Source organism: Carassius gibelio, chromosome B19 (assembly GCF_023724105.1).
Source record: "Carassius gibelio isolate Cgi1373 ecotype wild population from Czech Republic chromosome B19, carGib1.2-hapl.c, whole genome shotgun sequence".
Taxonomy (NCBI): Eukaryota; Metazoa; Chordata; class Actinopteri; order Cypriniformes; family Cyprinidae; genus Carassius; species Carassius gibelio.
The window spans coordinates 27506050-27530221 of record NC_068414.1 but is presented as its reverse complement, the minus strand read 5'-3'; the positions used below and the strand labels follow the sequence as shown (position 1 = coordinate 27530221).

At 37.8% G+C, this 24172-nt stretch overlaps 4 protein-coding genes across 4 annotated transcripts; 3 read left to right on the top strand and 1 right to left on the bottom strand.

Moving 5' to 3' along the window:
- Positions 1 to 1174: 1174 nt before the first annotated feature.
- Positions 1175 to 2418, top strand: apoa4a (apolipoprotein A-IV a). The gene is made up of 4 exons (XM_052585196.1): positions 1175 to 1219; positions 1335 to 1389; positions 1490 to 1640; positions 1724 to 2418. The coding sequence occupies exons 2-4, from the start codon at positions 1350 to 1352 to the stop codon at positions 2289 to 2291; spliced, it is 759 nt and encodes a 252-aa protein (XP_052441156.1). The 5' UTR covers positions 1175 to 1219; positions 1335 to 1349; the 3' UTR covers positions 2292 to 2418.
- A 1958-nt stretch (positions 2419 to 4376) lies between these two features.
- Positions 4377 to 6735, top strand: apoea (apolipoprotein Ea). The gene is made up of 4 exons (XM_052584991.1): positions 4377 to 4538; positions 4747 to 4897; positions 5036 to 5323; positions 6222 to 6735. Exons 1-4 carry the CDS (start codon positions 4496 to 4498, stop codon positions 6547 to 6549), a joined length of 810 nt encoding a protein of 269 aa, XP_052440951.1. The 5' UTR covers positions 4377 to 4495; the 3' UTR covers positions 6550 to 6735.
- Positions 6736 to 8036: 1301 nt separating this feature from the next.
- Positions 8037 to 19368, top strand: si:ch73-347e22.4 (uncharacterized). The gene is made up of 5 exons (XM_052584376.1): positions 8037 to 8581; positions 9655 to 9783; positions 9950 to 10264; positions 10341 to 10643; positions 10750 to 19368. Exons 2-5 carry the CDS (start codon positions 9700 to 9702, stop codon positions 18790 to 18792), a joined length of 8745 nt encoding a protein of 2914 aa, XP_052440336.1. The 5' UTR covers positions 8037 to 8581; positions 9655 to 9699; the 3' UTR covers positions 18793 to 19368.
- Positions 19369 to 19454: 86 nt separating this feature from the next.
- Positions 19455 to 23978, bottom strand: psmd4a (proteasome 26S subunit ubiquitin receptor, non-ATPase 4a). The gene is made up of 10 exons (XM_052584377.1): positions 23830 to 23978; positions 23090 to 23230; positions 22878 to 22992; positions 22624 to 22710; positions 22439 to 22507; positions 22127 to 22342; positions 21891 to 21999; positions 20267 to 20398; positions 20122 to 20174; positions 19455 to 19930 (listed from the first exon to the last, which is right to left on the bottom strand). The coding sequence occupies exons 1-10, from the start codon at positions 23853 to 23855 to the stop codon at positions 19760 to 19762; spliced, it is 1119 nt and encodes a 372-aa protein (XP_052440337.1). The 5' UTR covers positions 23856 to 23978; the 3' UTR covers positions 19455 to 19759.
- Between the last annotated feature and the right edge of the window lie 194 nt (positions 23979 to 24172).

Genomic DNA, 24172 nt, shown 5'->3' with positions numbered 1-24172 from the left:
TCCTTCTGAGTGATTGCATGTTCAGCAGATATCAGACTCTTTTTAAATGCAGATAAGTGTTGTGATGAAGAGGGCAATGTCCAAAAGGATCCTCTTTAATACCTGACTCATCAATCATCATTACAACATCCTTACGTTAATACGTGCAGACCAACATGCAAAGACAGCGATGTACCTCTGCACTTGAAGGATTGTGAGAGCGTACTACTTTCAATGTAATTTTCTTTTACCGAACCATAATTTTATTGACAAATATTAAAATGCAATAATATTACCATTTAGTATGCGTAACATGAAAACTACAAAGTTTTCCCTTTGAGTTCTACCTTAAATTCATATATTATAATCAACATAATGTGGCCATTTAAGAACAGATGATTTGAACAACAACACAACAGTGATTTTAAATACAGCATATTTTCTGCATGAATGCAGCCATAATAAGCTGTTCACCGGTATGCAACTGAATCAATAAGACAGAAGCTCAGGGGTCAGTTCTCTGTGATTGATAAGTGCAGATGCGAACAGTCTGGAGGGTGGTTTTGTGTAACTGGATGTAACCTTTTACCTCACTGACATACCGTTGATTTTTTCTTTCAAGACTGTATCAAACCAATAAACACCTGTCTGCAGATCCTGTAGTAACCTTATGCTGTTTTCTCATTAATCATTTACTTAATTACATTACATTATATCAGGGATTTTCTTTTTTTACTATTATTCACTTAACACTCTTTTTAACAAAGTTCAACCAATTAAAATTTTTGAGATTTTTGTAAAAATGCATTTAAATTAAAAATATTTTACAGTAAAATTGTCCTTTTAATAAAATAGCCATGGGAGCTGGCATGGTTTTAAGAAGAAAAAAAAAATCCCCAATAATGAAGACAATTTTCATTAGCAATACTTTAAACCAAAACTAATAATACAGGAATTTTTAAAAATGTTTTCCCTTTTCCTTCATTTGAAAGTTTTATAGACATTAAATTAGCTTGTTATACAGTACTCCTCTGACTCTGCAGGAATAATTGTGAGTCACAGATCTGAGTTCAGTTCGGTTCGGTTGATTTCATGATGTGGAATAAGTGACATGGCATGTACAGCTGACAGCAGGGCACTACCTTCTGGACTTTACTGCCTTTATCAGAGCTCAGAAACCCATTTAAATTCAGTGCTGATACCTTCTCAACAGTTACACACAGAAGAGGACAAGAGAAAGGTAAGGATCTGGACAAAAGCACAAATTAATGCATACTTAGGTTTTTTTTTTTTTTAATTTAAATGCAAGCTATATTGTGGTCTTGCCTAACAAAATAATTTTATTTTTCTTGTAGAGTCTGCGCATAATCATGAAGGTCCTTGCAGTGTTCGTCATTGCAGTTTTCACTGGTAAGTGTTTGCTAGTGTTTGAAAACAAATTGGAGGCGCTCTCAAAACTGGTCAGAAAATATAACCAGTTAATATATTTTAATTATGATGAATCCTTTAGGTTGTCATGCCAGTATGTTGTGGCAGGACGAGTCAGTCCCCAGTATGGATATGGTGAAAAACGCTTTCTGGCATTACGTGTCTCAGGCAACCCTCACAGCTGACGACACCCTGCAGACGATCCGAAACTCAGAACTGGGTCAAGAAATCAAGTAAGCATAGAAGATGATGAAGTGATAAACCAGCTATAAATCAACTTTGATAAACACAAACATCTATCTCCATTTCTCCTCAGTGACAGGATCTCTCAAAGTGCAGATGCCATCAACAAATACACCCTGGCCATTCAAAGTCAAGTGACTCCTTTGACTCAAACCCTGATGGCCAAACTTTCCCAAGAAGCAGATCGCCTGAAACTGCGCCTGGAACAGGAAATGACATCTGTGCAGTCCCAGCTCAAGCCTTATGTTGATGAGATCAGAAGTGATATTGAGGAGCAGGTTGAGCGGCTGAAGAAGGATGCAGCTCCATTTGCAGAGGCCCTGAACTCTGAGGCCCTGAGATCTGCTCTGGTCCAGGGGGCCGAGGAGCTGAAGGCCAAGGTGGAAAGAAGTTTGATGGAGATGGGTCCTCAAACCGAGGAGCTGAAGCAGAAACTGGACCAGCACTTTTTGGAGTTTCAGATGAGCATGTCACCATTAGCCCAAACCTTTCAGAGTCAGCTGGCCCAGAGAAGTCAGGAGCTCCAGAAGACTCTGGCTCCCTATTCAGAGGAGCTCAGCAAACTGGATCCATACGCCCAGGACCTGAAGGCCCAGTTAACAGCTCTCTGGGAGTCCTTTGCCAAGAACAAGCAGTCTTAAAAGACTTTTGAGAAATGCTAAAGGACACTTCTTTTACCACTGGGGGTTTCACATAGTATATTTCTTTGTTGCTCATGTATGTTTTTCCAAAAAAATAAAAATGTAATAAAATAGCACAAACACTCCTTTATAATGCTGTGGTCACTCCAATTGTGTGAGCGTTTTTCAAAACAACACAAACACTATCTCTAATATACTACACTATGTATATTTGTAATACTGGTGTCCATTTGCACGATTTTAATTGCAGAAATGAGTGTGAGGCTTCTTAACTTTAGATTAGATTAGATTCAACTTTATTGTCATTGCACATGTAAGGTACAAAGCAAACAAAATGCAGCTAGCATCTAACCAGAAGTGCAATAAGCAGTAAGTACAGGATACACAGTGTTTACAATATGTTACAAATGTACAATAAATATACAAATAAGGTGGTAATATTCATAGTTTACAGATTTTAAATTCTATCAGCATGATATACAGATAGGTGTACTATGAACATACTATACGGATGGATTATGTAATAAGTGTGTGTACACTATAAGCAGAAAAGTATTTAATTCTGCAACCCAAATATGATCACTTGAAGCTGGAATAAACATTAGGCATCATACACTTGGCTTCCCAACTACTAAGGATCACACACTACCAGACTTTTTCCAAGATATTCTAAACACACACACACAAACAAAACAAAAAACTCAGACAGAAACATGAGTCTGTGGCCATCACACACTATGCAGATTACTGTCAACTCTGCCCAAAATCTGCAGATTGGCTCTGACCTTCAGCAACTAGCATCTACGTGTCCAATTGTGCAAATATCAGTATAAAAATCATTTGTGTATTCCAGTCTTTAGAGCCACAAAGGTAGCAGACAAAATAGCAAGGGTTCAAATCCTGATCATTTTGACGACACCCTGTCACCAAGCACCCAGCTGTTTTACTTCAAACTTCAATTTTAAGGTCATGTGGCCTTTGAACCCTACTTTTTGTAACATTTCAATTAAGATAAATAGCCTCGATAAAAGTGTGTCGGCCCACAATCTATAGAACTTGACATTATTATTTTCTGTGAAAAATAAAACTGGTCTACTGAAACATTAAAAGAGCAATTACAGTTGTGAAAATGTATAATGTTTGCACCTTTACATGTTAAATAATATGCATAATATCTTAGGTAATAATAACAACAATATAAAACTAAATGTGATGTAATGTTTTTAAATGTAAAACAACTGATGCATTGTCAATTACGCATTTGATATATATTTATATTTCAACTGAGGCCTATTAAACAGATAAAGAGAGTTTATCACAGTCCTCTTGCACAAACTCTTCATGCAAGAAATGCTCAAGATAATAGACTGATTCTGATTTGCTGACATGATTATCTTATCCTGTTCTAGTCTAAAACGCAATGACATTTTCCCATAATTGATTGGTAACTGTGAAACAGATGTATTGTAGAAAATAATATAATCTATTCAAAGAAGCCAACAATACATGGGCACATGAAATACATGAGTCAAGTGTTCTTAGCTTGCTGAGCTTAAAGTTACAGCTCCATTTTAACAATGCTCCTTCCAAATGAGGTGAATGAGAAACAGTGATTAAATCATGACTAGAAGAGAGATAAATGATAAGCTTTGATCCTTGAATCATGCAAGCCAAGATGCTTTATAGTAGCAAATGTCTTGTTGCATAACAATTAAATATTAATTATGCTGCAACAAATGTCTTTTTTGTTTTGTTACAGTAACATCAATGTCCCACTTTTTATGACTCGGTCAATCTGTTTTCTGCTGCTTTATGATTATCATGGTATTAACAATTCAATGGTGTTCAATAAAAATACACTGATGTTCAAATATGACATTGTGACTTTGTTCGGTGCTTTCACTGAGATACCTCTGGCTAGAACACCTAACCCAATGAGCTACATTAGTTTTTAATGAACCAGTTTTTAAATTATAGAACATTGTGTCCTTTTGGAACCTTAATCATGCAACGTGGAATGGAAGACTGCGATAAACAAGTATCTAAAGAGAAGAACTTTGGACACAAGCTGCCAATTCACCTGTTCAGTCACATTATGGCTATCAACATGACTGTGATCCAAGTCATATAAATACCAGCTGCTTCCAAACTCTCGTTACAGAACACATTGGAAAATCTGTCTGGTGTACTGTCCAAAACCAATCATGAAGTTTGTGGCTGTAATCTTTGCTCTCGCTGTTATTTCAGGTAAGAGATCACCAACGAAATCAAATCTTCACAAACTCAAAATGCATCTATGCTTAGAACTTGGATCACTTCGGCAGACCATTTGAATGGATTATGTGATGGTTTTCTTTGAGAGCTTGATGGTACAGATGAGATGTCTAAAACTGACAACATTAACAAATATTTGACACATTAAAGAATATATTTGTGCTCCATTCTGACTTTGCAGGCTGCCAGGGGAACTTCCTGTTTCAGGATGAACCAAAAAGCCGCTGGGAAGAGGCAGTGGATCAGTTCTGGAACCATGTGTCCGGGCTGACCTCTAAGGCTGAGGAGATGAGGGACAACATCAAGGCCACCCAGCTCGGCAGGGAACTAGAGTGAGTAAATGCTACAAAACATTGTAGCAGAGCAAATATTTGAGATTTTGAATCTGTAAAGACGTAGGAAAAGCTAGACTCATTCCAGTCCACTGTCAAGAAAGCTGATGTATGACAATGAAATATATTGCTTTGCAGCACTCTGATCAGTGACACCATGATGGAGCTGCAAATGTACAAAGATGACTTGCACACCAAACTGGCCCCTTATGCACAGGAGACTGCCAAGAGATTCAATGAAGATGTTCAGCTGCTGGCGAATAAGCTCCGCACACATATGGAGGACGCTAAGGATCGTGTCGGTGAATACACAGAGGAGCTCCGAACCATTGTGGAACAGAACGCTGATGAGGTCAAGAACAGGGTCAACAACTATGCCAAGAAACTAAGGAAACGTTTTAACAAGGACATCCAAGAGATCAACAAGTGAGTGACGGCAGTAATGATCTAATCTCAATTACTGCATATCTTTTGTTCCACCTCTATAAAAGGTACCCTACCGTTTGTGCAGATTTAAAATAAGTAAATACATTAATTAATTTGCATGCATTAAATTGAATACATTATTAAATTGAAAACATTTAAGTGGCAGTAAAGACATTTATAATGTAACACATTTTTTGAACTTTCTATTTATCAAAGTATCCTGGGAAAAAAATAACAGTTTCCACAACAATATTAAACAACGTAACTGTTTCCAACATTGATAGTAATAATAATAATTATAAATGTTTCTTGAGCAGAAAATCAGCATATTTGAATGAGCATATCAGCGTATTAGAATTTCTTAAGGTACATGTGACACTTAAAATATAAATAATAGTTGCTGAAAATTCAGCTTTGTCATCACAGGAATAAATTAGATTTTAAAAAATATATAAATAGAAAGCAGTTATTTTGAACTGTAATATTTTATAATATTCATAATTTAGAGTATTTTTTTATAAAATAACTGCAACTTTGGTGAGCATAAGAGACTTCAAAGAGAACATAAAATATATGACCAACCTCATATTTTTGAATGGTAGTGTACATAGCAAACTTTCTGTTCAAGTATATATTGTTCATGTTTAATATTGAACATCATTGTTTAATATGCCTTTTTGACACTGACAGTTTAGGATGTACATTAAATAAATAAAAAGATTTACATTTTGATTTTGATGTTTCTATTACCATAGAATGAGCAATAGATATGATAGTCAAAAGAATTAAAAGAATTCAGTTATTAGATAAAATAAAAAAATATATATATATGTTACAAGTAAAACAAGTAAATTCTAATCTATGAAAATTCTATGATTGTTTCTTCTCTGCTCTAAAGGAAAATGTCCACATACTTTGAGGAGGTTCAGTCTCGTGCTACTCAGGGTATGGAGGATATGAAGGATCGTCTCGAGCCTTACTTCACCTCAGTGCATCAGCGTGCTGAAGAGAAGATGACAACTCTGGCAGAACTGCTGAGAAGCCAGGGAGAAGGAATAAAAGAGAAACTGGAATCACGAATGCAGGACCTCAAAGAGAAAGTTGAGAAGAACACAGAAGATATGCGTAACACAATGCAGGAAAAGGCAGAGGAGATAAAAAATTGGTTTGAGCCCTATGTATCTCAGGTCCATAAGCAACTGGAGACAGTCATGGAGGGCTTGTAATACCGTAAGAATTAGGTCTCATAGGAAAATTAATAGAATAAGCTTTTCGCTAAATGTTGCTTATAGAAATTAAGGTAATGGAAATGTCAAAGTAATGAGTGAAAATACCATTAGTGCTACATGCATATAACAACAGATGTAAACTATGTAATATAAAGCTCAATAAAACCAGCATCTACCAATGAGTATTAGTATTCTGGTTAATTGTCTGTGTATCACATGTATATGGGTCAATGACATCACTTATTTTTGTCTGAATCTCTTATTTAAAAATACATAAGAAATTACACTATAAACATGTTTTAATTTCTGGGTTAAAGTGATTTTCATATTTTTGTGGATCTTAAGGGTAGAAATGTATAGGTCTTGTAAATGTCTGCATAAAAATAAGCCTATATTAACATTAGGAGTCATGACTTTTATTATTAATATTAAAAATAAACTGTGCTTTTAAAAAAATATATAAATAAAAATTAACACTTCACTAGTACCTTTTTTCAAACCAGCATAACAAAACATTAACATTCCATTTAAAATCTAAAATCTAAATTCATAAAAATAAAAATCTTACCAAAAAGATCCATATCAACGGATTCTATGTATTATTATTTACTTTCTGTTATACTGAGGATGAGCTGAACAGGATTAGAATATTTCTTATTTTATGACTACATCCGGTGGTCATCGTTGGTATTACAATAATTATCTACTTGTTTAACTGTCAGATAGTTAAAAAAAATTGGTGGCTCCTGAGCATGATACATTTCTGAAACTAAGCTTGTTCTCGAAAAATGAAAAGATTAAGAAAAGAAAAATACTGTTTCCTTTTTTGCTGTTACTTTAATAAATCGCCATGGCAGCACCATTCAGGATATCCAAAATCTTTGCAGTTTAGGTTCCTCAATTTTTTGGCATCATGTAGACAAAGCTTGGTGTGTATAGTATAATTCTCCTCTGAGGAGTATGCACTGATGCACAGCCTGATTTTCCCCAAAAATCACATTCAAACTAAAATAACTGACTTCCTGTTGATCGTAGCTAATGACTGTAAATAAGAAAGTTGTCTGGCTTGATGAGAACGATATATTTACAGAGACTGGTGACAGTAGCTAACCCCCCCCCCCCCCACTATTGTTCAAAGGTGGTGATATAGAGTGCCTGCTCCGCTCCTTTTATGATCTTTTGCCATTATCTATCTATTATTAATGCTGATGCGTGTGTCGAATTTGAAATTCTAAGCATGTTAACAGCCTCAAAAAAACCTGAAAATAATATTCAAGTTTGACATGTTGCCATGTCGGAAAGTATTTAATATATCAAGGACCCCTTTACAGATTTTCATTGGCCGTGTTTTTTTTTTTTTTTCACATTGAAGTTTGAAGCAAATCGGGGAAGAATAAACGTGCATTTTTCAAAAGCATTTTTAAAATGACACACTTCCTGCTGCCTTTTGGTGGCGCTATAACTTTGATTCCTAACAGTCCTTTATATTTGATCGGATTCAGCATCATCCAACGAACAAACTGCTTAAGTTTGATTCAAAATCGGATTAAGTATAAGTTTTTCATATAATCTATAGCCGACTTACTGTTGGATAGAGCAGTTACGTTACAGACTGTCATCACGAAAGTTGTTCGGCTTGATGAGATCTATGTTATGTGTGTGTGAATTTTGGTAGGTCAAACGGTGTGCTCTACAGAGTGCCTCAAAATTAACATTTTTAAAGGCTGCGCCTTAGTGGCTTGGGCCAATTTTTGCATTTCATGCACTCAACGGTACTACACAGAGAAGCGTCCCACACCACACAGACCTCTGGGTCTTCCGGTCTATTACGGATGTTGTGTTTGGATATACCAGGACCTCACAACAGACCACCACGAGGACCATAAGCAGATGCATTAAACAGAAAAAAATAATTACTCGACACGGATATTCATACGGTTGCAACGCTCAGAGGTAAATGGACATACTCGAAATAACGAATAATAAATGACCGTCCGCGAGCCAGGGACTACGCGCGCCGACCACATCGGTGAGTGCACGAGCCCACTGTTTTCTCCTAGTGGCTTGACGAATTTTTTCATTTATTTTTTTATTTTCCAAACTGGCCAACGCGAACTGCTTTATGCTGTTCATCGAACAGAGGACTACTGATGCTTTCACTTAACATTTAAATCGTGTTTCATGCACATTTACATAAATGCAGTAATAGTTTGCGAATTAGCACAAAGCTAAGGTTCAGGCGCGACCAACAAACAAACTGTGTCAGTCAAACCTTCGAATTACTGTTTGAATACGATTTGTGCAATAAAAATAAATGCTTTTGAGTAATATTTTATGGTAGACTGCAGAAGAAGCTCAGACTAAATTATTCTCCCCCACCTTGTTGTGCAAGTAATTTAGTATATTTATAAACATTCCCCCTCCCCCTGTTCTTTTAAAATGTAGATAAAGAAAAAAACACTATTATAATCTCTCTCTCTCTCTCTATACATATATATATAATCTCCTAGGGAGTTAGTCTGAGTTGTTTGTCTGTTTGTCTCAGTGTTTGTTAATAGTGTATATATAAATTTAGGTAAGGAATCAAAACCAAAACAAGTAACTATAATTGTAGAATATTTACAAGAAAATACATATTTACAAGTATTTATTATATGTTTATAAAAAGTTACTTCCTTACTCTATACCATAGAGGTATGTATAGATATGTTTGGGCAGTTTCAGACTTGAAAATGTTACCTTACAAGACAGAGAAGGTGCATGTATGTATATTAAAAGTAAATAATTGAAAAGAGAGTGTTATTTTATGCAGTCATCTTCAGGTCTTGATGAAGCAGTCTTCTATTTTCTGACACATAAAATATGTAGCTAAAAATAAATTTTATATATATATATATATATATATATATATATATATATATATATATATATATATATATATATATATATATATATATATATGTGTGTGTGTGTTTGTGTTTGTGTTTGTGTGTTTGAATATAAAAAATTCATTTTGGTTGTAAACATTTTTGATTCATAAGAAATGCTCAAATCTTCAGTTAAACTTTGGAACTAAATCTAAACATTTTTTCCCCCTCACAGGCATTTCATAAGAGCATTGTATGTCCAATCAACCATTTGGGTACCATGGATGGCGAGTTACCACCATGGAATAAACATGGAAGCCATGACAGCAGGCTTCCCTATGATACAGCAGGGGAACGTCAGGAGGTAGGTTGCAGTCATTTTATTTTTTGTACATTGTGCTAAAGTAAAGACTGAGGAAAATTATTGTGAAAAAGCAGAAGAGTTCTCTCAAAGCTCCAAACAAAGCCAAAGGTAGGTGAAGAGCAAGAATATTAGGTTGCATCCCTTCTAAACTCATATATCTCTTTAGGAGCATGACGTGATAGGAGACAGTTTTGCCGCTGGAGAACAAATGACACCACTGTCATCTTGTATGAGTGGTGCATTTAAGGCTTTGCTACCAGATTACCATGGAACTTCTTCAGCAATATTAACAAACTCCGATAAATATTCCTATTCTCCTGATAAACATTGTCTCATCCAACCTGACACTGCAGTGGATGAAAAGTTAGCAGTGGAGAGAAGGAAAGAAAGTGATTGTTTTAAAGACCCTTTGGGTGAAGCATTAGCTAGTGCCACACATATGGTTCCTCTCAGGTGTGCCCAATATGTGACACACGAAAAGGTATGTAAACTCTACACTGCATAACCAAAACAAAAATGTATTTCTCCATTGTTATTTAATATCTGTCTTTTCACAGAACAGAGAAGTGGACCAGGGAAATGGTAATTGGACATCAGTGATCAAAGATTCTTTAGAGATGAGTAATGGAATGGAAATGGAACAGACTTTATCCATGGATGAACGTGGCCCCTTAATGGACTATAATCCTATATATAAAGGACCTGAAACTGAGGCAAATTTTAGATTTAAGGACCACTATCAGATTGCAGGTTCCAAACTAAACGAGAAGATAGATGGGGACGGAGTAAAAGAAAACTCGCATTTCTTTATGTCAATGTTGTCAGATGACATTAGTAAAAATAAAGATGTTCTGGAAATGGTAAGTGCTGATATTATAAAATGTAGATTTTATAAAACAGAGTGTAAAATGAGCCATCAAAGAACAAAATAATTAATTTATTGTCATATATTTAATCTGTTTTCAGGGAAAACATGAGGAGCCAAGCATATTAGATGTTGGATCATCTCTAGGAAAAGAGGAACTTGGAATTACTGGAATCAGAAAACATGAGGCAGGGTTATCACCAGGATTCAACAGGAGTTCATTCATTTCTTTTTCTTCATCAGAAAGTCTTATGAAAAGCGAACAGTTTCCAGGTAATCCTTTGCACAATCAGTCTGTTGATCACACTCTCCAGGGAACAACACAACAATGTGGGCTATCGTGCAAAGGTGTCAGTCCTAGAAAAACTGGCAGCACAAATACTGGCTTCAAACATGCAGAAGAAAACATTAAAACTGCTCCTGAAAGTTCTACTGTATATGGTCTTCATCATCTTGAGCTTCAAAAGGGCTGTCACCAAGCAGAGGTTACAGATGGAAAAACAGTTAATTCTCAGGATCTTTCCTCACAGCACAATGTGCAAGATGAGAGAGTAAAGACAAGCAATCCACATGTCTCTGAGACTACAGTAATAAAACAAAATGCTGCATATCTGCCCAACAGTCAATACTTGGGCAGTAAGCTAAAAAAGCAAGTTTATGATCTTGTACCAACTCCATCCTCAGTGGGCAGTCAAAACACAGCTGTGGTGGAATATGAAAATGACAAACTGCGGATCCCAACAGAAGAAAGAATCTCTGAGAACAGTCTACCTGTGCCAGGAAAAATAGAAACTAATGATATTCAAGAGAAATCTATAAACACAAAAACTGAACTCAGTCTAAAGGTAGAAACAAAATGTGCCCCTGAAATTCAGAACTCTTCTTCAGAATCAGAGACGGTTCCAGATCTACCTGTTGTGTCCAACAGAATTCACACTGATTGTGAATGCCAAGATTCTCAGTTTGAGCCAGTCGAAAGTGGCAAATTAGATGAGCTCTGTTTTCAAGAGAGCAATTCAAAAAATGTGACATTGACACTTACCTCAACTTCTGTGTTTACTCAAAGAAATGCAGATGAATGTGATATTAATGTCCAAGAAAAACAAAACCCAATAAGTCTAAGTACAGTTCTTCTGCCTTTTAACGAGAATGTAAAAAACTCTGAAAGAAGTGAAAAGGTACTTCTCAGCATTACTTCAGAAAGCAGTATTCCTCCATCTACTGAGAATATTCAGGAAGCTCCACCTACTCCCACATCGAGGACGGACTGCTCCTCTCAGCATAACCTACAAAAAGCATCGCAAAGGAATAAGAAAGCAAGAAAAAGAAAACAATCTGAACTTGAGGCATTAAAAGGACCAATACACAAATCTAATAAAAGAGATGACTGTTCTATGTATGGATCAGAAAAACTAGACAGTGCTGTCAAACTAGACACAACAGGATGTGAGAAAGATAATCAGAATGTTTTATTGGCTGATCATGACAGCACTGCACCAGAAGAGGACTTAATTACATTTGGTGATGTAAACCCACTTGCACCCAGTAAAAAATGTCGGATGGTACAACTTAAGCTACTGGAAGATACAGCAGAGACCTCACAAAAGCCTGATCAGTTCTGCTCTGAAGCCTCACAGGAAGAAGTACCATCAAATGCTAGCATCAACAGGAAGGCTGTGTCTAGAAAGAAACTGAAGAAAAAAACAAGGTTACGTTTAAAGGCAAAAAACTCTGCTATTCTTGACAATCAGGGTTCGTCTCAAAGCACTGTCTTGTCCCCAGAAGAGGACTGTAAATCACTTTTTCCGGCCAGTGACACCACTCCAATGAAAGGAGTCAGTAATCCAGCAGTATTGGAACATGCCACCTCTAGTCTAGAGTCCATTTCAAACAAATTACTAAAGTCCAGAAAAAAGGCTACAATGCAAACACTACAAAGCAAAGATGATCCACATGAAGATGTTCCCACATTGTTTTCAGAAGCTGAGCCAGACATGGATGTCAAAGGGCTTCCTTTAAAGGTTTCTACAGGAAAAAATAGTAATGCTACTAGTCTGCTGAATAGACAGTCTTCACAAGACTCTGAGGGTCAAACAGATTCTGTTTCAACCTCAGTAAATGAATCTTTAAAAACTCTAAGCCCTCAGAATAACCCAAAGAAATCAAAGCAGAAGAAAAGAGCGCACATCAACAAATCAGCAAAAACACCCAACGTGTGTCCACAAGAGGATATGGAAAACACGATGACTCCTAAAACTAAAAATGTGAAAGCAAAGAGTCCTAAGCAACCAGATTCTGTTTCAAATGTAGGAAATGAAGTCGAGCCTCCTGTTATTCTCAGAACACCAAGAAAGTCACCGAAAAATAAATTGTCACGGATTAAATGTGAAGCAATACATCTACCTGAATTTGACCAAACAACAGCTCAACAAAGTGCTTTAGATGCTCTTGCAGAATCTGATGTCAGCATTGTGCAACCAACTAAAAAAAGAACAAGAAAAAAACTTGATAAAAATGTTTCTCCTAACACAGTCGGTGAGAACTGTGAACCCGTTCATATGACTCTTTCTTCAGTTGATTCTGTGAATGATACAGAAACTGACTATTCAGGTTTCAGCCAAAAGAACACAGAAAAGCCATCAAGTAAGAGGAGAACGACAGACATCAAGTTTATAGAAGCACAATCATCTACTACTAGCCAACAGGACGATGTCACTTTACCACCCTCAGAAGATTTTTCATCTATTGTGGTTTCAAATCCAGAAGAGACTGTGAAAGCCAGATTTTCTAGAAACAAAACAAATGACAACCACTTAAATGGTAATTTGGTAGAAGAAACATCTTTATTAGCAACTGTGACACAAGAAAGTTCTGTTTTACCTCCAGTGATTGACTCTTCAAGCTGTTTTAGACTAAGCAGCCCAATGAAAAAGCCAAGAAAAAAGACTGTAACCAAAATCAAAAATGAGGCTGCAGAAATACTCAGTGTACACCAGCAAGAAGATCTGACCACAGTACCCTCAAAATCTGATGTAAACTTAGTAGCCTCCAGTTCACAAATGACTTTAAAAGAAAAAAGAACTGTGGAAAAGGCAATTAGGCAGGAAATTAAGGATGACCATTCAGCTGCTCTTTTCAAAATGCAGGCTTCTACACTCACTCTGAAGCAAACAGAATGTTTTTCAACTTCAGTTCACAGCACAGCAAAAGAATCTAGGAAAATGTCTGACATTAAACATGAAGCAGTACATACACCCTCAGCTGACCAGACAATGCAACAAGAAATCCATCCATTTGATTTTACATCGGCCGCAGAAACGGATAATTCAGATGTCCTCAAACAAAAGAAGACAAAAGTGAGGATAAAAAAACAGCCTAAAAAGGCCACTAAATGCAAAACACACATTACCCAAGCAATCAGCGACATTAGAGAACAATCTACAGTGCAACAAGAAAATTCAGCTTTAAACAGAAAGACAAACTCATGGTCAGAAGCCATGACAAAGAAATGTAAGGAAAATAGAACATTTGCACTGGAAGTCATCAATGATCAACCAGAGGATGTGGTTCTGCCTCCACCAGTATCTCAGAGTAAGGATGCAACACAAGACCCTTGCATAAAGACAGACAATGTGAATGAAACAGCTGAAAGTCATGTTGAAAACCAGGTTTCCATTACAACTAAAGATGTTGCCAGCCCTCGGGGCTCACAGAAGAAGGCAAAGAAAACACAAAATAAACAATTGCTTGAGCAAAAAGAAGAGAATGAGCAAAGCAATAACCTAGAGCTGGCTCACAGAGAGGGCAAAATGTCAGATTTACCATCTGTTGTGAGAGGGGTAGCCACTGAGAATTCTGAAACAGTCAGCTGTGACCAGCATTTAAAGATTGCTAAGAAGAAATCTAAAAAATCAATGGAAATTGCAGAAGAACATGGATTTACTAGTGTTTCTTTGTCTCAAGAGAACAACATTGGATCAGATGAGGCAGGTGTCATGGTCACTGTCACACAGGCTGCAGATTTATGTAAACTGTCTGATAGTCAGACCGAAGGCTCACAGCAGTCTGAAAAAGATGTTGCTATGGTTGACCTCAAAGCCACAAAACCCCCTAAGAAAAGGGGTAGAAAACCTGGACGAAAGAAGAGGAAGATGGCTTGCCTGTTAACTCAAACCAATAAAGAAGAGGAACATAAAGATATATGTTATGACAACAGAACTCCCTGTGATTTTAAAAACAACACACAAATTCAAACTTCTGATATTCCAGGAGAACCAGTACTGAAATCAAGAAAATCAACCCGCACACAAAAAATAAACTCAGGTACAGTTGTTGAGAATATGTTAACCCCGGGCAAGAGCACACTCTCTTTAGACATCACTGAGTGTCACAAAGAACTTGGTGAGACTCTTTCAAGTTCCATGCAAACTGCTGATTGTGAAAACCAATACACTGTTGAGAAAAAGCCACGAAGACGAGGAAGACCCCCTTCAAAGAAACGCAAGAAACAGAAATTATTTGTAGCACATTTAGAAGATAACACCTCTTCATCTGTCCAGATCTCAGATCTCTCTCCATGTCAAGACAGCACTGAAAGTACTTTCAAAGCAGCTGCAAGTCCAATAAAGCAAAAAGACATGGATAAAAATTTAATTGTTACCAAACAATTGGGAACTGATCCCTCAGAATCCCTTCAGAGTGCTAATGATCTCTTGTCACACAGCATCCCTACATCTGGGCATAAAAAAGGGAAGAACCTTAAAAGTCCAATGAGAGACCCAAAGTTAACAAGCTTGAGAGTATCTAGCAGAACATCTGTAACATCTGTCAAAGGTTTTCAAAAAGCAGACATAACTTCCATCCCACAAAACTCCACAAATGTGTTTAATGAGGAAGGGAAAACATCTTTCACTATATCTGGGACTGTGACAAAACAGAAACTCAAGATTCAAGATAGTGATGTGTTGGCAGATAAAAAGATAGAGAATAAGGCAACAATTAAAGTACTGAGAGGAAGAAAACGTGGTCGGAAGAGACAAAAAATTAATGATGGCTTGTTTGAACCTGCCAAAGGTTTACTGACAAAGTTCAGTATGACAAGTAAACGTCCCACTGAGGACCAAAATAATATAGTCACACCCGAGAAAAATGATATTGAGAAAACCAAGTCAGACAATGTTGAAATGACTGCACCAATAACTGCAGGGACCTGCAAGACAACACCAAAAACAGACATCCTATGCAGTTCTCCCAGTGACCTGTCCTCCAATTTAATGAAAGAAGTCAAGAAGTGCAAAGTGGAAGAAAACAGTGCATTTGAGGTTTCCGTGCAGTCCTATACTGATAATAGAGTAGTCTCAAGAGGAATTTGTAATTTAATTTCTAGGAATGTGGTCAAGGAGGAGTCGGAACAAATTTCTCTGGATACAAAAATTAAACCCAACACTGAGCTGAAATGTACTCAGGAAGCTGATGGAGGAAGCATGGAAATGTCAGGAGAAAAAATACTTGATAACTCACCAGAGCCAGAAAATGCATTCCAGCCTTCTGCAGAATGGAAGGAGGATAGTTTCACACAGGATAGTGAAGACTGTGTTGTAATGCCAAACAACGTGACTAATAACAGGACTATAAGATCCAAGCCTAAAGAAATAGTGAAGAAACCTCTCACCTGCAAATACTGTGGAGTTTCTTTTCGGCACATTACAGCATTTACCATTCATCAACGTGTTCATACTGGGGACAAACCCTACAAATGCAAGATCTGTGGAAAAACATTTTCTCAGCTGTCTAAATTAAAGTCCCACAATAACGTGCATAAACAGGATACCTCTTTTCCTTGTCCTTGTTGTAGCCAAAAGTTTTTGCAGAAAGATGATTTGCTATGTCATTTTAAAGTTCACCTGCAGAAATCTCAAGCTAACAGTGAACCACAAAAACGCATTAAGAGCAAGAGCAATACTTCATCAAATTTGTCTTCGGAGACACCAAACAATTGTGGGTCTCTTATTCGCAAGAAAAACCTTGCAAAACGAGTCAAATTGCAGGATCACATGCAAGTGCATGAAGCTGGGAAGCCCTTGACTTGCAAAGAATGTGGGAAGACATTTTTGAAAGAGTCAAGCCTCATAGCTCATGGAAAAACCCACTGGCCTGTTAAACCATATGCTTGCTCAATTTGTGGAAAAGGCTTTAACCAACTAAAAGCCCTAAAAAAGCATTCTCAAGACCATGCTGGTGAGACACCTTTCTCCTGTTTTCATTGCGGTCATGGATTCAGTGCCCTGTCTGCACTTAGGATGCACCAAGCATCCAAAACATGCATTGCAAGGAGAAATGATGAGGCAAGCAGTAACATTGAGGGCTTCATTGTAAGTCAAGGAGTTGATGGTCAAGTGAACACACCAGTATTCTTCAAGTGTCAAATATGCAAACAGCTTTTCAGGAAATGGTGCCAATACACTCTTCACCTTCAAACACACACCAGCTCTCCCCCATATATTTGTTTTTCTTGTGGACAGTGTTATGAGAAGGATTCAGAGATGAATGTGCACTGTGAAGTTTGTTGCCAGTCAAGTGGGGAGGAGAAGATTTGTGGTGCATCACTCGCCGAAATCTTGCAAAGTGTTACCCAAATCTACCCTCTAAAGTGTACCTCATCCCAGAGTCTACCAAGTACAGGATTTCAGCTGAATTCCCAAACACCAACCAGCTCAGAACAGCTCCCACAACGGCCTCAAATGGTGGATGTGGAACCTACACAAACAAGACATACAGATCCTTCAAAACTTCCTAAAACATATTCTGCTCATTCACCCCTCAAGCTCCCAAATGCTCAATCACCCACTCGTTCAGATGTTAACTATACTTCCCCAAGTAGCTCTCTAGAATGCATAGAAATAACTCTGAACTCAGAGCTGAAATTTAATTGTTCACGTTGTGGTCAGCGATTCGAGAGGTACAGGGATTTGAGTGCTCATCTGCAAACGCATGCTCCTGGTTTCAGATATACTTGTGCACATTGCGGACAGTTCTTTGAAAGGTGGAGTAAACTATGGCTACATCAGCAGCGTCATCGTCTAAAAAGCCGTTGTTACTCCTGTGCCCAGTGCAATCTGCAGTTTCGTTTCTTTAGCTCTTTTAGAGAGCATATGATTGACCATGCCGGGCAGAGACCATATGCTTGTCCGCTCTGTCCCAAAACCTTCATTCAGGAGGCAAGCTTACATGCTCACCAATGTGAGTCTCATAAACTTTGTAAAAGTCTGAAATGTGATGTCTGTTCTAAGACTTTCAGTAGTTTAACAAACCTAATCAAGCACAGTCTTCTTCACAATGGCTCTACCTCTCACATTTGTCTCCTTTGTAATCTATCATTCACAAATACAAGAGTTTTAAAGGAACACATGAAAACACACACCACACACAATGGACTGGCCCTCCCAGATATTCCATCAAAGCCACTTGATTTTCCTCACAAATGCAAAAGGTGTAAAGCTAGCTTTTCAACTGGAGATTTGCTCTACGCTCATCAGATACGTCATTCTCGAGATGCAAAGACTCACATCCGTCCAGCGGTATTACCTACCTCAAAACTGTCCGATTCTTGTTGTAATGACACAACATCTTCCCCACCTTCCACTCACAGGAATCATATATCAAACCTCAAACTTGATAGCATACCCAATGATGACAGCCTGTATGTTTATTCCCACCCTGACAAGCTCTATGTGTCCCCTTGTCACAGAGTACACATCCCAGTCATTGATTTGGACCCTGATGAACCAGCAGTCTCAGACTCTCAGAATTCTGTTCCTGAAATTCCAAATAGTGAAATCACTTTTCAATCTGACAGCTCACACCTACCTCAGGCCACTTCAGATCAGGAAACCACCAACCTAAATTCAAGTGAAAGCCTAAAGGTGATGGCAAATGGTCAACATAATTACAGCCTCAACTGTCAGACAAGCCCTACATTTGTGGAGACAAGTGTTGACATGGAAGTAGAACAACCTAGTCAAGAACAAGAGTCAGAGGAGAGTTTTGAATGTGCAGACTGTACTGAAAAACTAACTAGCGTTTTGGGCCTTTATGAGCATTACATACTTCATGCAATGGGAGATGCATATGTAAAAGTACACTGATCATTGATAATGTTAGAAGGTAGACATTTTCAGTTCCAAAATGTTTTACGGTTCCAATGTTTAAAGCAAATATTGGCAGAATGCTCAACTTGAATTTTTTACATCTTGAACAGTGTGAAACATTTGCTTTACGACTATTCATTCTAACATGATTGTTAGAATACTGATACTGGGGTCATGTCACTATGCCTTATCTCAGTTATCTCTGTACTGCCATTTATCATCTCCTTTTGTGCCTTCATTGAGTTTTGGTTCTGTAAAAGATCTGTAAATAGGTATACATAATCCTGTATAACTCCTGTATAACTCCAAAACCTCCTAATCCTTCCTCTGTAAAAATCGACACCAATGTTCAACACCTTTTAAAATTCAATTTTGTAATATTGAGAGGCGGTTAAACATAGACTAACCTTGAGTGTTCATATATGAATGTCTGGCTGGGGAAAAAATATACTGTTTATTGTAAAAATGTGTAGATCTTGAAAACATTAGAATATTTTCTTTGAAAAGATCCAAAAGATTATATGCTTTTAAGTGGATTCTTTTTTTTTTTTTAAATAAAACATACTTACTTGATGTGTAATTTTTATTAATATGGTCAAAACTCCTATTGACAAACCAAGGTAAAATGTGTTTCTAAGCAAAATAACAAACTGTAAGACTTGTGACCAGTTTTAATGTGTTTTAATGGCAATCGATAAAGAAGAAACGTTCAGATTACATGTTTTGCATGGTTTTATCAAATATTCAATCAATCGTGCACAGAGCAGAAGGGGGAAAAGATTAAAAGCAAGCTACGTGTGAATTTTTAAGGTACCACACAACATTGCAGTAATTTAATAGTGAATGTCTTAGCAACTCCATATGCATCTAAAACTGCTTTTATAAGGACTTCTTATGGTCACTTTTTGAATGAACACATTTCACATGTCAAACCGCTTTTGCATCAATCACAGGACACTTGAATTTATTTCTTCTTCTCATCATCTTTTTTCCCCTCTTGTTTGTTACCACTTTGAGAGGCTAGGGAGCCCATGGCATTACGTATGGCCTCATTGTTGGGATCAACACCGGGTAGATTCTCCAGAACACTCTGGAGGAAATCTGGGTCCTGCATTACATCATAATCATCCTCTTCCTGTAGAATCAGTTAAAAAGTGCAAAAGAAAAGACAAGTCAGCAGGGAATATAAGGGAACAATGTTCACGGGTGCAAAATATATTATGAACAAAAACTGCTCAGCAATTTGACCCTTTAAAATAAAAGCCAATTTGAAATTTACTTTCACAGTATCATGTGACTTGTGATCCCAGCAGATATTTTAAATACCTTAGATTCCGCAGTGTCCATTGGAGCTCCCGTATCCATTGATTCTCCGAATTCTTACATAAGAGGTATAATGGTCAATATTGCATACTATGTCAAACACAGAGCATATTTGAAGGCTAAGAAGGTACAATGGGGAGGCACAAACCTCCACCTGCCAGGGACATCTGCATAGCATAGGCTATCTGCTCTTCTTCTGTCATGCTGCTGAAGTCTGGAAGTGCTACCACACTGCTCTCAGGCTGAGAGGCAGATATCTTCAGAAGAGCTTCTTCTGATTCTGAAGGGGAGAACAAAAGGGGCACAGAAAATCAGGACTTGGTCTTGCAATGGGAATCAACTAAACAGTACATAACCAAAGACTGAAAATCTGTTTAATAAAAAAAAAAAAAACAGACATCAGGGCAATTTTACTACTTGAAAATAAACATGCTACGCAAATTAATCAATACATGAAAAGGTTGTTCAGAATTAGGACCATGTTAAAGTCATCATGAAAGACTACAAAAGTGTGAAAGATCGTTTAGTACCAGCATCTACCAGCAGTGGCTAACAGAGTCATACTAACCAGAAAGACCTAATATGCAATCCTTAAAGGGGGGGTGAAATGCTATTTCATGCATACTGAGTTTTTTACACTGTTAAAGAGTTGGATGCCCATGCTAAACATGGACAAAGTTTCAAAAATTAAGTTGTACGTTTGAAGGAGTATTTCTGTTCCAAAAATACCTCTTCCAGTTTGTCACAAGTTTCTGAAAGTTTTTTCGAGTATGGCTCTGTGTGACGTTAGATGGAGCGGAATTTCCTTATATGGGTCCTGAGGGCACGTCTGCCGGAAGAGCGCACGCTCCCGTATAGCACAGCACTGAGAGCACAACAGACATTCACTGATCAGAGCGAGAGCGTCGCAAAATGTCACAAAAGAAGTGTGTTTTTGGTTGCCAGGGCAAGACAACCCTGCACAGATTACCAAAAAAAAAAAACAGTATTAAGGGACCAGTGGATGGAGTTTATTTTTACAGAGCATCAACGGAGTTGTGCAAGTGTTTTTGTTTGTTCCCTGCATTTCGAAGATGCTTGTTTTACAAACAAGGCCCAGTTTGACGCTGGATTTGCACATCGTTTATTTCTTAAGGATAATGCAGTCCCAACGAAAAAGGGTCACGATCGTGTGTTGGAACCGCAGGCGGTGAGTAAAACTGCTTCAAATATCTCTTATCCGGCGCGTAAGCACATCAAGTAAACAACATGCGATGTTGTCTTCAAACTGCACTTTCCACATGTACAGCTTAAAAAAAAAGAAAAAGAAAAGGCGACATAAAGTGGAACTTAGTCATTTTCCAAAACCGCTAAGCAAATATATACAGTTTTAGTACATATCACATAGAGACGTCGTTTGCTGATGCTGCTCTTGTTAAATTTCAGCCTCTGGATCTGTGTCACAGCTTCCAAACGCTCTCAACGCAAAAGCCTACTTGCGCTCGTGATTCTTTAGCTCCGCCCACACGTCACGCCTCCAGCCTGTCGTGTTTTTCCGGGAAAAATCGGTCCAGACTATCTTTCTCTTATGAATATAATAAAACTAAAGACTTTTTGGAGTTATGAAGGATGCAGTACTACTCTATAGGTACTCAAGATTAACAGGATACTGAGTGAAAACGAGCATTTCACCCCCCCTTTAAAATGTTGAAACCTGCAGTCTACCCAGTGGTAGCCCAGAGCCTCTATACTTATCATCCTTCACTATTTTAAGCATTTACACACATCCCTACCATCAGCGGTTGAGGTGGGAATGCCAGCCTCAGCTGCTGATTGGGTGGCCACCCTTCGAGCCTCCTCTTCCTGCCTCTGCCTTTGTTCCTCCATAGACACACGCAGAGCCTGTGGATCAAGAGCAACTTCAATAAATATCTGTAGTTTCAAATTAAAATAAATGATACAGTTCACCTGTTGAGTTTATGGACCCTTTCTTCAGGGCAGTTATACAAAAGATGAATTTGTATCTTACCAGGGCCAGTTCTGGGTCTGCACTGGGGTCCACTCCAAACTCAAAGTCACTTGGACCCAGGCCCATTATGGTGCCACCATCACCAGCCAAGATGGGAGAAGACAGAAGGGCATCAGCCAGACTGGGCCCAGGGGGCACTGTGACCAGATGAGAACCAGTGCCCTCCTTTCCATTCAGAGTGTTCACAAATGCAGTCAGTTTCTCTGTGTTCACTTCCTGAACAGAGTGATTAAAAGAGAGAAAGTGGAAAATCAAAGCAAGGAAATCGGAAAGATTTTAAAGTGGTCAAAAGAAATGTTTCATGCCAGTTACCTCTTCTCCAAAATTGATCACATCTACATTGACCTTTTCTTTTTTCAACCGCTTTGCCAACTTTACCAGCTGGAAAAAAAAGTAGTAAATTGTATAACCCAAAATATTCACAACTGACTGATAATGAAAGATGAAAAGTATTTGTCATTCATGAACAATAAAACTACAACAATAAATAAACGTACATCTTTTTCGTTGTCCTCTACTGGGCTGCCCACAAAAGCAACAATCCTCATCTTGTGGTTCTTGCCTTGTCTATGCTTTAGTGCCAACTAGATGCAAACATACACAAATGTAAATGTAAGCAGATTAAAATACAACTTTAACTTTTTTTTAAAAGTAATTTTCAAAATATTGTATCAACTTCTTTCCTCTATGGAACACAAAATGAACTATCTTTGAGTAAACTATCAATTTAGCCATCTATGAAAGTACGTACATGTGCCACTCGTATGCTAGTGCAGAAGGAGATCGTTCCCAGTGGCTGAACTGCATGAAGCTTTGAGAGAATGCGGCCTGTGTCTGCTGTCAAAGTGGTGAGGACCTCACAATTGCTGCACCAAACCAAAACATGTGTTATTACATGTAAACAACATCATTGACTGAAATATCTCACATGTATGAAATAAAATACAACACCGACATACATACTTTGCCATTGTGATTAAACCCACATTGTTCTCTGGGTTACTACGGGTCTTTGAGTGGCAGACGATGTTGACAGCATCCTGCTGTGCCTGCAATCTGGTAGGCAGGAAATCTCCATTCCTCATGTACTCACTGTTGTCCACACTGTTAACACGTGAAGACAATCAGCATGTTTCCATTCAATTTATACAAGTGCAAAAACATAAACTTAGTGCTGACATTTGCAAGAGATTAAAAAAATTAACTCTAGCACTTGGTGGTTATATTTACTTAACAGACAGAGTAGGTAAACTGGATTTCAGCAGTGGAAAACTGCTTTAGATAAATGTCCGTGAATCAATACCAAGTGAGCTGCCTATCCAGACATCTTTGGAGGGCGTTTTACTAATAATTCTGCTCACTCGTGTCTGAGACACAACCAGTATCGCTTCATGACAGTTCTAGAAGACTAAATAAGACTCTACCAAACTGAGATCACTAATAAGAGATGATTGTTTATGGTTCATAAATCTGTTTTTGTGTTAGTGGTCCGTTTCTTTATGGCAGAGCTCCGTGCTGAATTATGACTCAGGAGAATGTCATTGTAATCAGAAACCGACTACTGAATTCTCTTAGTTGTTCTCATCTATCGCCTCAAAAGTGTGACAGAACGAAAAACCTATCTATTTACAGTAATTATGAGCAGTATTAACTATGTAAAAAGTGCAAATATATTTAAAACAACGCGTTTATTTATTTCTTACCAGACCATAGTACTTTCGAGCCCCATCTTGGAAATCCTCTAGTCCGTTTCCCAAAGTCACGGCGTCGCTGATTGGCTTACAGATGTAGCACACTGACGAGATTTGTAACAGCAAAGCTGATTGGCTGACGGATCCGTAGCTTCTTCTGTTACAGGACGCGGTGTAGACATTTATTTGTCGCGCCCACATGTGGTGGGAGTTCGCGTTGCTGAAGATGTGGACTGAAGGGATAGTTCACACCAAACATTACAATTGTCAAAATTTTCACACTCAAAATATTTCTTTTGTAGTTTATTTAATAGGGACAGTGCACAAATGCATCAAATCCTTTAGAACCAGAAGA

Bases quoted from the DNA above. Each gene is read 5' to 3' on its own strand.
- apoea (XM_052584991.1), top strand. From the start codon at position 4,496: ATGAAGTTTGTGGCTGTAATCTTTGCTCTCGCTGTTATTTCAG. The intron at 4,898-5,035 runs GTGAGTAAATGC...ATTGCTTTGCAG, and splicing joins CAGCTCGGCAGGGAACTAGA to CACTCTGATCAGTGACACCA. The intron at 5,324-6,221 runs GTGAGTGACGGC...TCTGCTCTAAAG, and splicing joins GACATCCAAGAGATCAACAA to GAAAATGTCCACATACTTTG.
- si:ch73-347e22.4 (XM_052584376.1), top strand. From the start codon at position 9,700: ATGGATGGCGAGTTACCACCATGGAATAAACATGGAAGCCATGACAGC. The intron at 10,265-10,340 runs GTATGTAAACTC...GTCTTTTCACAG, and splicing joins AATATGTGACACACGAAAAG to AACAGAGAAGTGGACCAGGG. The intron at 10,644-10,749 runs GTAAGTGCTGAT...ATCTGTTTTCAG, and splicing joins ATAAAGATGTTCTGGAAATG to GGAAAACATGAGGAGCCAAG.
- apoa4a (XM_052585196.1), top strand. From the start codon at position 1,350: ATGAAGGTCCTTGCAGTGTTCGTCATTGCAGTTTTCACTG. The intron at 1,390-1,489 runs GTAAGTGTTTGC...TGAATCCTTTAG, and splicing joins CGTCATTGCAGTTTTCACTG to GTTGTCATGCCAGTATGTTG. The intron at 1,641-1,723 runs GTAAGCATAGAA...ATTTCTCCTCAG, and splicing joins GAACTGGGTCAAGAAATCAA to TGACAGGATCTCTCAAAGTG.
- psmd4a (XM_052584377.1), bottom strand. From the start codon at position 23,855: ATGGGGCTCGAAAGTACTATGGTCTG. The intron at 22,508-22,623 runs GTACGTTTATTT...TTTTTTTTCCAG, and splicing joins TAGAGGACAACGAAAAAGAT to CTGGTAAAGTTGGCAAAGCG. The intron at 20,399-21,890 runs GTAGGGATGTGT...TCTCCCCTTCAG, and splicing joins TCCCACCTCAACCGCTGATG to AATCAGAAGAAGCTCTTCTG.